At 40.3% G+C, this 12,603-nt stretch overlaps 1 protein-coding gene across 3 annotated transcripts in view; it reads right to left on the reverse strand.

The window, feature by feature from the left end:
• Positions 1–12,603, reverse strand: part of LOC101855061 (DNA-directed RNA polymerase III subunit RPC2) — a 52,721-nt gene that overhangs the window by 22,830 nt on the left and 17,288 nt on the right. For all 3 annotated transcript variants that reach the window (XM_005110538.3, XM_035972919.1, XM_005110539.3), the window contains exons 2-10: positions 11,397–11,486; positions 11,007–11,071; positions 10,363–10,438; positions 9,261–9,361; positions 8,420–8,629; positions 5,866–5,947; positions 4,500–4,649; positions 1,757–1,867; positions 1,011–1,196 (exon numbers count right to left, since the gene is read on the reverse strand). In XM_005110538.3, coding sequence (XP_005110595.1) covers positions 1,011–1,196; positions 1,757–1,867; positions 4,500–4,649; positions 5,866–5,947; positions 8,420–8,629; positions 9,261–9,361; positions 10,363–10,438; positions 11,007–11,071; positions 11,397–11,486 — 1,071 coding nt within the window. The remainder of the gene's footprint in view (positions 1–1,010; positions 1,197–1,756; positions 1,868–4,499; positions 4,650–5,865; positions 5,948–8,419; positions 8,630–9,260; positions 9,362–10,362; positions 10,439–11,006; positions 11,072–11,396; positions 11,487–12,603) is intronic.

Here is a 12,603-nt window from a genome sequence, read left to right on the forward strand (position 1 = left end):
GAGTGTATCTTATAAAGGAGTCCTATACTTCACAGCGCTCAGACCGCCGGTACTCACAGGTTCATTGACCGGTCACGAGGGCGAACCTGTCAAGACGCTTGTATAACTTCTTTTTCTTTTTTTTTTTTCCACAAGCGACAGCAGAGGGCAATTTTTAATATTGATTAATTTTCAAGGCGACACACCGTTCATAATGCACAACCTGCATGTTACAAATGTTGCGTTATCTATCACGACTATTACCGGAAAATTTCTGGGCGGTAAAGAAAGCAGATCTTGATTATTCCCGATCGAGCCTCGGTGTCACACATACACTTCCGTCACAGCGGTTCAATTACATTTCTTCTTTAGGATTCATCAACCATACAGTCTAGATAGCTGCACATTACACAGGCCCTATACTTTCCCGACTTACCGACCCATCACAAAATTCCTGACTTTTTCCCGACCTCCAGACCCATCTAAAAATTCCCGACTTTTTCCCGATTTCCCGACCCTGTGGGGACCCTGAGTTTAATTTTCCACTGAAGAATGGCACAATAAGACTTCCTCTTTTGCTTCACTTTTCAACCAACAAGACGACAGAAATAAACAATCCCTTTTATTCCAGCAGTTGATATAAGAAAAATCTCGCACTTTTGTATAAACCGCGCTGGCTACTCACAGGATTCCTACCATGAACTCCCCATCATATTCAAGGAGATTTCAAGGAGAAATTTTTTTAATTCAAGGAGATTCGGTCAAAAAATTCATGCCGTTTTTTACGCTGCATTCGCACCCAGAGAGCCTATTTCTGATAGGCCTACATTTGTCCAAAAGGAACCATAGTTTCGATTTTCCTACAAAAATATTGTTCATGTCCGATCCGGCGAAATTCAAGGAGTTTTCAGGAGATTTTTCTGTGAATGTGAATTCATGGAGTTTTCAAGGAGATTTTTCTTTGAATGTGAATTCAAGGAGTTATCAAGGACTCCTTGAATTCAAGGAGGTGGCAGGAACCCTGCACTCACATCCATGTTGTAGAGCTTGAACAGGTCCTCAAACAGCAGCGACAGCAGCTGTCCGGCCAGCTCCAGCCTCTTGTTGCCATAGTAGTCGCTGTCGTCCACCTTGATCCGGCCCGCTTGCGTCAGTACGATGCGCCGCACCATCAGGGCCAGGTACATCGCCTTCTGGTGGAAGTTCCACTCCACGACCTGGTGAAAGGACATTGCAATCATCAAAGATCTAATCTATGACCTGGTGAAAGGACATCGCAATCATCAAAGATCTAATCCACCGTCTGGCGAAAGGACATCGCAATCATCAAAGATCTAATCCACCGTCTGGCGAAAGGACATCGCAATCATCAAAGATCTAATCTACGACCTAGTGAATGGACATCGCAATCATCAAAGATCTAATCTACGACCAGGCGAAAAGACATCGCAATCATCAAAAGATTTAATCCACAACCTCGTGAAAGGACATCACATCACCATCGAGGTTTCAATCCATATCCTGGCAAAATGATATCACGATCAAAGTTCCAAACCAAAAACTGGCCAAAAAACCCGTGTCAATCAAAGGAATAATATGACCAGTGATGTCAACACAAGGTGCTAACTGGCAACAACAAAAATTCAGGAACTTTACAGGCTCCATGAAAACATGAGTGAGAACTCAAAATCTATGAATTATATTGTCTAACAAAAATAAATTTAGATTACAGTCGATTCACTCTACAAACTTCCTACACAAAATCTTTTAGACTTACGGGCACGTGGGCTAAAATAACGTTTTTCAGAACATCTCTCCCTTCTTCAGCCTTTGACCTTTTGGAACCCGGTGCCCTCTTACGGATCTTGGCTCCGATGTAGTCCAAGGCCTGAAACAAAAACAGAAATCATCAACCAGTTTACCTTTACTCTTTGAACAAGGAGAAGCCCATTGAAACAATAAGGCCATCGAGTTCAGAGTGAATGAAAGCAAGATACACAAGACAAGAAAGAGTAGAGGTACAAGCTACCAACGACACTCTCGAAACACCCGCTTTCACATCATTCAAAACAGATCCTGTTGAGTTGCAGTACATGAGGTGTAAAGTTAGTGGCAATTTTTTTTTGGGTCGAATACAAAAGGACTGTAGCAGACATGCCTAGTGAATGGTTGGCAGGTACTCTGATGTGGTTTGCTCCTTCTTTCCAATCAAAGATCTGTTGCCCTTATCTTTCCTCCTTTCTGTTGTATGTTACGCTTGAGCAACACTTTTTATCTTCAGCACTTATATGACCTATGTGCGTTGGGGATGCCATAAAACTCTTACTAAAAAAACAAAACTAAGACACGCACAATAGAGGCAAGTGGAACAGAGCACACGAGAATGCTCACCAACCATCCACAGAGGAAAAAAACAGAAAATTCTGCAACAGCAACCAGAACATGTATGGTTTACCAGAAGGTCAACTCATGTATGAAACAGTATCACTAGTGTGTCATGTATGAAACAGGGAGCTCTCGTGGCCTAGAGGTTAAGGTGTTGGCCTCTCATTCAAAGGTCCCGGGTTTGATTCCGGGTAGCGACCAAAAAATTTTCTTCTCTAAAATTGTCTCCTTTTACATCCTTTCCTGATCTCTAACAATGTTCTGTTGTCTGCTTTCATTTCCACTTTCTGCCCCCACCCCCTCACCTCCTTTGCCCCCACCTCTGGGCTCCTGACTCTTTCTGCAGCCTTTCTACTGCTACTCCTTGGCTCCTCCTAACTGCTGTCTTTCTGCCACACCCCTGATCTTCTGGTAGGAAAGATCTACACCTAGCCTTCTCGGACAAGGGCGAAAAATCTCGGAGGGCCCGTGTGCAAGTTGCGCAGGGTAAAGATCCCTTGGTGGTCTAAAATCGATAAGAGTAGGCTTCGGCCGCCACCCGGGCAAAATTCAAAATTTCCTACCAACGAAAAAGTATTAGGTGTGTCCCGCGCGCTCATATGACCTTATGCAGTTGCGAGCGCCGTAAAACCCTATACTAAACAAACAAAACAAATGTATGAAACAGTATCACTAGTGTGTCATGTATGAAACAGTATCACTAGTGTGTCATGTATGAAACAGTATCACTAGTGTGTCATGTATGAAACAGTATCACTGGTGTGTGATGTATGAAACAGTATCACTGGTGTGTCATGTATGAAACAGTATCAGTAGTGTGTCATGTATGAAACAGTATCAGTAGTGTGTCATGTATGAAACAGTATCAGTAGTGTGTCATGTATGAAACAGTATCAGTAGTGTGTCATGTATGAAACAGTATCACTAGTGTGTCATGTATGAAACAGTATCACTAGTGTGTCATGTATGAAACAGTATCACTAGTGTGTCATGTATGAAACAGTATCACTAGTGTGAATGCAACAACTTGGTCACTCCGTGAAAAACGCAACTACAGTGACAGACACAACCCAGGAATGATCATGACATACTGAAAAAAAATCTAAGCAGAGATAGAGCCATTCCCTATTTTTTACGTAAGAAGAAGATTACCCCAATAAAAAATTTTTTTAAAATATATAGAATGGCTTCTTACAACTGCTTAGAATTTTGTTCAGCAAACAATCATCCCCCACATTACGTTTGTCACTGCAGTTTCATTTTTTCATGAAATGGCCCAACTTTTGATAGAGCTAGTACCAGCACAAACCTTACCCCATTTCAGACAGGTACAGCAAGTAGAGCTGAAAGAGTGGCATCGGTGGCCTAGTGGTTAGGCTTCCGGACTCATAATCGTGTCCTTGGGAAAGGCACTTTACACAAATTTCCCACTTGGCTAGGTCCTTTCGGAGATGGACGTTTAACTCGGAGATTCCGCCTCTTAAATAACCTAATAGTGTTGATAGCGGCGTTAAACCTGTACCATTTCACCATTTTTTTCCACAAGAGCTGGAGGACACTTCAACACACAGGCAATCAATATTGTGCCTGGGAAATCATAATTCTTTGCCAGTGGCGTAGGCAGATTTAGTAGTTAGGGGCTACCACACTTGTAATAGTGAGATTGCGAGTCCGGGGGGTGGGGGGGGGGGAGAGGAGAATCAGCATATCTGATGTATCCTTGGGAAAAGTATTTTACACATAAATGATTTTCCTGATTGGCCCAGCCCAATTGAAGATGGATGTAAAAGTCTGAGATATTGCCTCTTCAATAACCCTACAGTACTGCAAACAGCTTTAAACCTATGAAATTTTGTCTGTAAGCTCACGGGTATGAAGTATCCTTCCGATAACAATAACTTGAAGGAGGAGGAGAAGGAGGAGGAGGAGGAGGAAGAGGAGGAGGAGGAGGAGGAGGAAGAGGAAGAGAAAGAAGAAGGAGAAGAAGAAGAAGAAGAAGAAGAAGAAGAAAAAGAAGAAGAAGAAGAAGAAGAAGAAGAAGAAGAAGAAGAACAACAACAACAACAACATCAACAACAACAACAACATCAACAACAACAACAAGAAAAACAACATCAGCAACAACAACAACGCACCTGCTGAGTGGTGTAGACCTGAGCTCTGTGGCACTCCTCGATGCAGGGTGACATGGCGTCAAAGACCTCCTCCTCGTTCCCCACAAACTGCACAATGTCCTGGTCGCACGCCACGCCCATGGCTTTGAACGCTATGGCCACCGGAATGTCCTGTAGAGAAAGCACACAAACATCACACAAAAGTGTCAGTGCTTGGGCGTACAGCGGTAAACGAATCGCGACTGAGTCCTATCTAAAACTAACTCCAACTTTCTTATTTTTGGGAGATTTTGGCCAAGCTCTAAAGGTTTTTAAAAAATCTTCCCTTTTACCTAAAATTATTGTGGTAAATGTCCGTGTTCTGTAGAATTTCAGCTCCACTTTGTATCAACTCCCATTTTCTTGACTGGAATTCAGTGCTTTCAAAGCAATTTACGTCAAAACCGAAAAAATGGGAGTAAGTGCAAGAGGGCACTTAGCTCATAAATTATATAAGATGGATAAAAGCAGATTAAGTAATACAAGACGCACTTTACTCAAGTGTCTACAAAGGCTAAATTTTCTGAAGTTAGTGAATAAAAAAATAAAAATTTTTAATGCCTCTGATACAATGGATATGAGTTTGAGGAAAGAAAAAGCCCACCAATGTAAAAGCAATCATTTGGTGCAGGGAGACAGCAAGACTGATAGGCAGAAACACCACAAGGAACGGAAAGAAGTAAGACCCTTTTTTAAACAAAAAAAATGTTTTACGGCGCTCATAACTGCATAAAGTCATATGAGCATGCAGGACACATTAAACATTTTCAGTTTGGAAGGAATTTAGAATTTTGCCCACGTGGCGGGTGAAGCCTACTTTTATTATCAATTTTAGAACCACCAAGGGATCTTTAACCCATGCAATTTGCACACAAGAACTTCAAGAATTTTTCACCCTTATCCGAGAAGACAAGGTGCAGATCTTACCTACCATAAGATCAGGGGTGCGGCGGAAAGACAGCAGTAAGAAGGAGCCAAGGAGTAGTAGTAGAAGAAGTCGGACCTATCAGTGGCGTCATTCAACAAACTTTTAATACAACGGCGACCATTATTCTTTAACTTATCTATTTTTTATCACAATAGTAACCGGGGATCCTATATTCAACTCATTAAAACCCCACTCTAGTTCATTCCCAAAAAGCCCAGTACTATGAACAATGATGTACCCAATACTCTGTACCCTTTTTCATTCTCAAAAGTAGAAAGCAGTTTTAAAAAGAAACCCCTACAATTCCACATTCATTTCTTTTACTATGGTGACTCACAGTAACAATTTTATTTATATCACTGCAAAATGGAAACATTTAACGGCATAAAAGCATAGAAAGCCTATAGAAAAATGACTTACGTCACTGAATATGTTGTGTTTCAAGTAGAATTTTCCTTTCTTCACATAAACGTACGTCTTACTCTTTCTCTCATGGGTGGAACTGAGGGGGAAAAGAAATGATAATAATAATAATAATGATGATGATTAAAAAAAAATTTTAAAAAATAATAACAACAGTTGATCCATTAATATCTTCGTTGACCAACGTATCTGCAGAGGAGAAATGTTGTTTTAAACGAAATAGAAAAAAATTAAGGGTTCAGACAACTCGTGGCTTCTGCCATGGCCAGTGAGACCATTTCTTGCACAGAGAAGAGCTTGGAATAATTATTTTGAGCATTTAAAAGACTGGGGTTTGATTCCAGTGTGGGGAGACTTTGTCTCGAATACATAGATCTTTCTACTGGGACAATATGTGAGCGTGCCTGATGAAAGGTACCAAAAGACGCATTTGTTCGAACCGAGATTTCAGGCTTCAAAGGTAAAAAACTAAGTTCCATTAAAAATGGATTCTTAAACCATTAATATATCGATATTTACAAGGACTTGAGTTTCTTTTACTTTAAAATACATTTTAAAAGATATTTTATGACACCAGGTATATTGCATAATCCCCAAAAAATGCGTGAGAAAATTGGTTTCCCGCATACACACTGCCGTTGGTTTCTCTTGTCCATTCATAACGTCAACCCAATCACATTGCATACCAAAATTTAGGTCATTCTCTCCCCTCTCTAATGGCGAGTAGTGCGCATAAATATCTAGAACGTATAAACAAAGCGAGGCTTTGCGCATCCACACCCTTTCGTATTTTTTAAAGAGCAAATTGTATCGCATATTTCTTCACTGCCCAAACCTAGATCTAATTTCTTGAAAAATCTTGCTCAAGGTTGTGGTGAATTTGTTTTGAAGACGTAATATAAACATTTTGAAGCTGTTCTTTTATTTTGGCTGCTTTTTAAAGATGGTCTGTGAGTAGTGAATGTGCTGTAAGGTCGTCTCGAAGCGTAGATTTATCTATTTGAAGCAGAATCAAGGGGGAAACTTTAAAGCCGTTTTTCTCAAAACTTTGTTTCCGTACCCTGTCTTACAAAATCACCCATATCTCAAAAAAGTACTGAAGATATCTTTAAAATTCTAAAAGCACATTGTTCAGAAATGACCCCTTTACATGTAAATGCTAAAAAATGGGATTCTTCAAAATGCGTGAATTGATACCTTTCACCAGGCACACACACATATATCCCTCTCAGTCAGGGTAGGCCGAGACAGACAGGGTCAAAGCCGGGTCTCCTAAACCCTATCGCTACATCGTGTTTTACTATCGTATCCATATGACGTGGGGAACTCTGTGCCACCACTTTCCAAAGAGGAAATTTACTCATTAATCTGATCCGTACGCTTTGCATAGCAGTCTGTTAAAAAGATTTTTTGAGAAATGCTGAAAGTTTCAAAGAGATCTTTGCACTAGAAGTATTCCCAAAATGTGAAGAATACAACCCCGGGGGTACAAAATGACCCCAGGACGTACAGATAGGGTTAATTATCTAAATTGTGTTGATCAGGACAGCAAAACCCCCCCCCAAAAAAAACCAAACCCACCAACATTTTAAAAAACCAACTTGAGAAATTTCAAGGCAGAAACCCTAACACAGTGAACCAGAACGGCTTGCAACTCCAAGATAAAACTAGGAGCTATCCTTCAAAATCTTCCCCAAAAATTAGTAGTTTGGGGAAAATAACCGTGAATCTCCAGAAAAACAGTAGATCACGATTACATACTAAACTGACCATTGCAAATACACACAAATAGACGCAATACAAATGAGTATTTTCACTTCATTTACGATAGGTCACTCAAATATTGCAAATGCACAAATAAAATACACATTTTCATATCGCATACCACACGTCGAAAACATAATTCAAGAAAAAATTAGGGTTTTATGAAAATCCTATCTGGGTTATTCTATGGGCAAAAAGTATATAGGAGTACTAGGCAGGTCTTGTTGTTGTTGTTTGTTTTTGTAAAGTGTTTTACAGCGCTCGCAACTGCATAAGGTCATATGAGCGCGCGGGACACACCTAATATTTTCAGTTGGTAGGAAATTTTGAATTTTGCCCGGGTGGCGGCCGAAGCCTACTCTTATCGATTTTAGACCACCAAGGGATCTTTACCGTGCGCAACTTGCACACGGGCCCTCCGAGATTTTTCGCCCTTGTCCGAGAAGGCTAGGTGTAGATCTTTCCTACCAGAAGATCAGGGGTGTGGCAGAAAGACAGCAGTAAGGGTGAGCCAAGGAGTAGCAGTAGAAAGGCTGCAGAAAGAGTCAGGAACCCAGTGGAAGGGGCAAAGGAGGTGAGGTGGTGGGGGGCAGAAAGTGGAGACGAAAGCAGACGACAGAACATTGGTAGAGAGCAGGAAAGGAGGTGAAAGGAGACAATTTTAGAGTAGAAAATTTTTCGGTCACTACCCGGATTCGAACCCGGGACCTTTGAATGAGAGGCCAACACCTAAACCTCTAGGCCACGAGAGCCCCCCTAGGCAGGTCTGGTGAACACAATACTGCACCTGGTGACTGAGCACTCGGTGTTCCCCTTGTGGTCAATGTCCACGATCATCCGGTTCTTGGACAGCTGCTCCTGGATGAGGATGACCTTCTCCGTGCCGCGGATGATGAAGTAGCCGCCCGGGTCCATCGGACACTCGTTCAGCTGCGCCATCTCGGCCGACGTCTTGCCAGCCAGGATGCAGTTGGAGCTACGCAGCATGATTGGCATTCTGACGAAAAAAGTACCACCCAAAAAAAAAGGATAGATTTTTCTTTAAGCTTTTTTTAAAGTAAGAGTTTTACGACATTCTGAAGAAAAGGTACCGCCCAAATAAAAAGTATAGATTTTCTTTTAGCTATTTTTTAAAGTAAGAGTTTTACGACATTCTGAAGAAAAAGTACCACGGGGAAAAAAAGAGAATTTCTTTTAGTTTTTTTTTTTGGTAAGAGTTTTACGGTACTCTAAAGAGAAAGCACCACCAAAAATAAATAAATTAATAAATAAAAAAAGAGTATAGATTTACTTTTTACTTGGACAGCAAAAAACAGGACAAAATTATTCTCATTCTCCTTGGGGAACGGGTGGGGGCAGGAGGAGGAGGAGTGTGGGAATGAGAGAGAGAGAGAGAGAGAGAGAGAGAGAGAGAGAGAGAGAGAGAGAGAGACAGAGACAGACAGACAGACAGACAGACACACACACACACAGACAGACAGACAGACAGACAGACAGACAAAACAACTCAGAGGTTTGGGCTACCAACAAAACTACCACCCCACAACTCGTCAACCACGTACAAAAATCACACAATGTGAGCAGAGTCATGACAACTCTTCCCACATCTCCGAGCCAACACTACAGACCTGCCAATCTCCACATTCTTCCTGATGACAGTCTGCTTCCCGCGCACAAATTCAATATCGACTGTGATGGGTGCGGAGTACGTAATATCCCTGAGACGACACTGAAAATGGATAAAAACCAGACCACATTAGTAAAGCACTCATTTCAAGAACGCACATTAGTAAAGCACTCATTTCAAGAACGCACATTAGTAAAGCACTCATTTCAAGAACGCTCTGTTCCTTTTTTTGGAAAGGCAACAAATTTTTAAGAATCAAGCTCACCGATGTAAAAAAAAAGAAAGAAAAAGAAAAAAAAAAGGAAGGAAAGCTTTTAGTTTTAGTAAGAGTTTTACAGCACTTGCAACGCAATAAGGTCATATAAGTGCCGAAGAATAGATGTGTTACAAGAGAGTAACACATACAAAAAAGAAGGAGGGGAGATAAGGACGACAGATTTTTGATAGGAAAGAAGGAGCAAACCACACCAGAGCACCCGCCAACCACCCATCCAAAATATTAACAAATTTTGTCACCTGTAAGGAATATTTTTTTCGCCAGAGCAACAGACACCATCTAGCAAAATGAGGAAAATTATGAAAAAGCTCTTCCATACTGCTCGAACCATTTCAAAGTACACAACTGCATGCTGATGGATCGGTGGTAGGTGTTATAATGCTGAATGATGGTGCTGACTGACAACCCTAGCTTAAACCCCCAAAGAGGCGCATCCTTCGGCCTAGTTTATGGGAGGGATTTTCAAGGCCCTTCTGTCAACTTGGCTAAATCCTTTATTGAAGATGGATTTTTAATTTAGTAAGAGTTCTAAAGGCGCTCGCAACTGCATAAGGCCATATGAGCGCCAGAAGATTAGAGGTGTTACAAGAGAGTAACAAACATAAAAAAGAAGAAGTGGAGATAAGGACGATAGTTGTTTCATAGGAAAGAAGAAGCAAACCACAACAGAGCACCCGCTAACCACCCACTGAAGATGGATGCTGAATTCAGAGATACTGCCTCTTAAATAACCTTACAACATTCAGAGCAGCATTATACCTGCACCATACCACAACAAATACTGGTCAATGTGACCGCTGAAAAAAGAAAAAAAATATCCCCTCACCTCATGAGGGGAAACCGTTTGTGCAATGCCCAGATTTTCTTGCACATTGGGCATTCCAACATAGATGTTGAGATATCTGAAAATCAAGAAACCTCCAATTAATAAGGGGAGTAAAAAGAAAAAAAAATTCCAGTTGTAGTCTGTTGCTTTGAATAAATTACGCACAAGCCTGGTGAAATTATAGCTTTTCAGTGTTCCGAAAAAAAAAAAGAAGAGATAGATAAGAACAAAAATAATTGAAAACTTGAAGAAAAATCACCAGCCCTTAAAAAGCGGTCACTTGTGAAACACAAAGTTGAGTGGGAAAACAAAAAATATTCTTTTTTTTTCTTAGAGTTAGAGGAAACACATAAAGGTGAACTTAGAACCATATACTATGATATAAAATAAACAGGAAACTGAGATTTCATTTTCAGACCGATGATGCTTTTTTTCCTCCTCCAACTCCTATTACTGTTTTCATATTCAGCTACAGCATTAAAAATTGTGTAAAATAAAAATAAAATGATATGTAGATTAAAGTTCATTTTTCCTGAACTGTATAACATTGCAAGGTGAATCTTTATACATAGTAAAACTCTGAATACATCAGGTAATGAATTTCATCAACCAAACTTTAAGTCACTTATAAATAGCACACTCACTTGAGGTAAAAGTTGGGATCGGCATCACTCAATATCTTGTCGTTTGCCTTCATAATCTTTTTAATCTGGGTAGGTGAGATATAAATTATTATAATAAAAAATAAATGTAAAAAATCACAAGATGCTATACTGAAGAGGCCAATATTATTGAAATTACTCTAATGAAAAAAATCTCAAGTTCAAGCCCTTTCAAAACAAAACAGTCTTAATAAATCCACAAAAATGACAGAGGAGAAAAAGGCATATTTTTAGGCACACATCTTTGCAACTACTGAACGATCAATGCTTATTCAAATCTAAAAGAAGAAAAAGTCAAACAAGCTTATTTTGCACTTTTACTTGAACAAGTCATTCATATCAGCCAAGCAGATATGTGATGCAGAAACAAACCTCCACATTGGTGAAGTAATTGAAGGAGTCGATGTGCTGTTTCACCAGTCCTTTCGTCTTCAAGAAAGCTGGCAGGAGTCTCCATTTTTCCTAGGGGAAAAGAAAGCCAGAGAAAGGTGCAGTGTGATATCTGGTCCCTCAAAATTTACACGTCTTACAAAAATAGCCTTTTCTCTCCATATCAGTCGGAGACTACTAAAATAAACAGAGGCAGACGAGTATAATTATAATACAGGCTCGCCTGTAACTGAATTTAACTTTGAATTTATGAAGTAGGCCCTAACCAACTGCTGGGTTGATGATAAGTAGCCCCCCCACCCCCCACCTCCACTAAATTGCTACTGCTACTTTTTTCAAACGATCTGAGTCAAAATATAAATTCAAATGAAAGATGGTTCACTTTTGTCTGACTGCATTTAAAATTTACATAAAATCACATCGCTCTGTTTGATCTTCTTACATCCTTCCACACTGGTCTAAAAGTTGGATGAACAAAAGAATCTAATTTAAAAGCCCATTCATAAAGAGGCCAAGTCACTGCAAGCTAAGTTTCCAACACATTTTCTTAGATGGTAGACTAACCCGAGTAAAAAAAATAATAATAGGAAATGTACAGCATGCACAGAAAACATTAAAGAATCGTTGACAATTTTCATCAAGGCCGTCTATATTCCCACCCCTGGTGAGAACAGCCCATGACCCGCAATGTTTACTCCCCCCCGGACATGAACAGTGGAGTTGATCTATATTTTTTAATGTAATAGTCTGGCTGAAGTTCGGCCTGCTTCAAGCGTTCCACCCCATGAGATGAAGGAGCGCATTTACAGAATTAAAGTCCGGATATGGGATATTATGGAAAATTACGATGCAGACTTTTGAAACAGATATATAACAATACGATCGTCTTAAGCAGATCTTTGCTTAATCAAATCTTTAATGAACAACAAATAAAATAATAATGTAAAAACATTTTCCGCTTCTCCAGTAAAAAATGTCTCACTGCCGACGCTACTGCGCGGGATGTGGGAACGGCCGCACTATTCGTTATTTACACCCTTAAAGATGGTAGGCCTCTCTGCTCTCTGCCTGCACACAATAAATTATGGTTCAAGGAACAGAGAGCCTGTACCAGCCTAACAAGACATGAGCTCGAGACTATGCTCTTGCACAACGGTAGAAGGGTTCTAAATTATTCAGACCAAATGGG

The sequence above is a fragment of the Aplysia californica genome, unplaced genomic scaffold (assembly GCF_000002075.1).
Source record: "Aplysia californica isolate F4 #8 unplaced genomic scaffold, AplCal3.0 scaffold00907, whole genome shotgun sequence".
NCBI lineage: Eukaryota > Metazoa > Mollusca > Gastropoda > Aplysiida > Aplysiidae > Aplysia > Aplysia californica.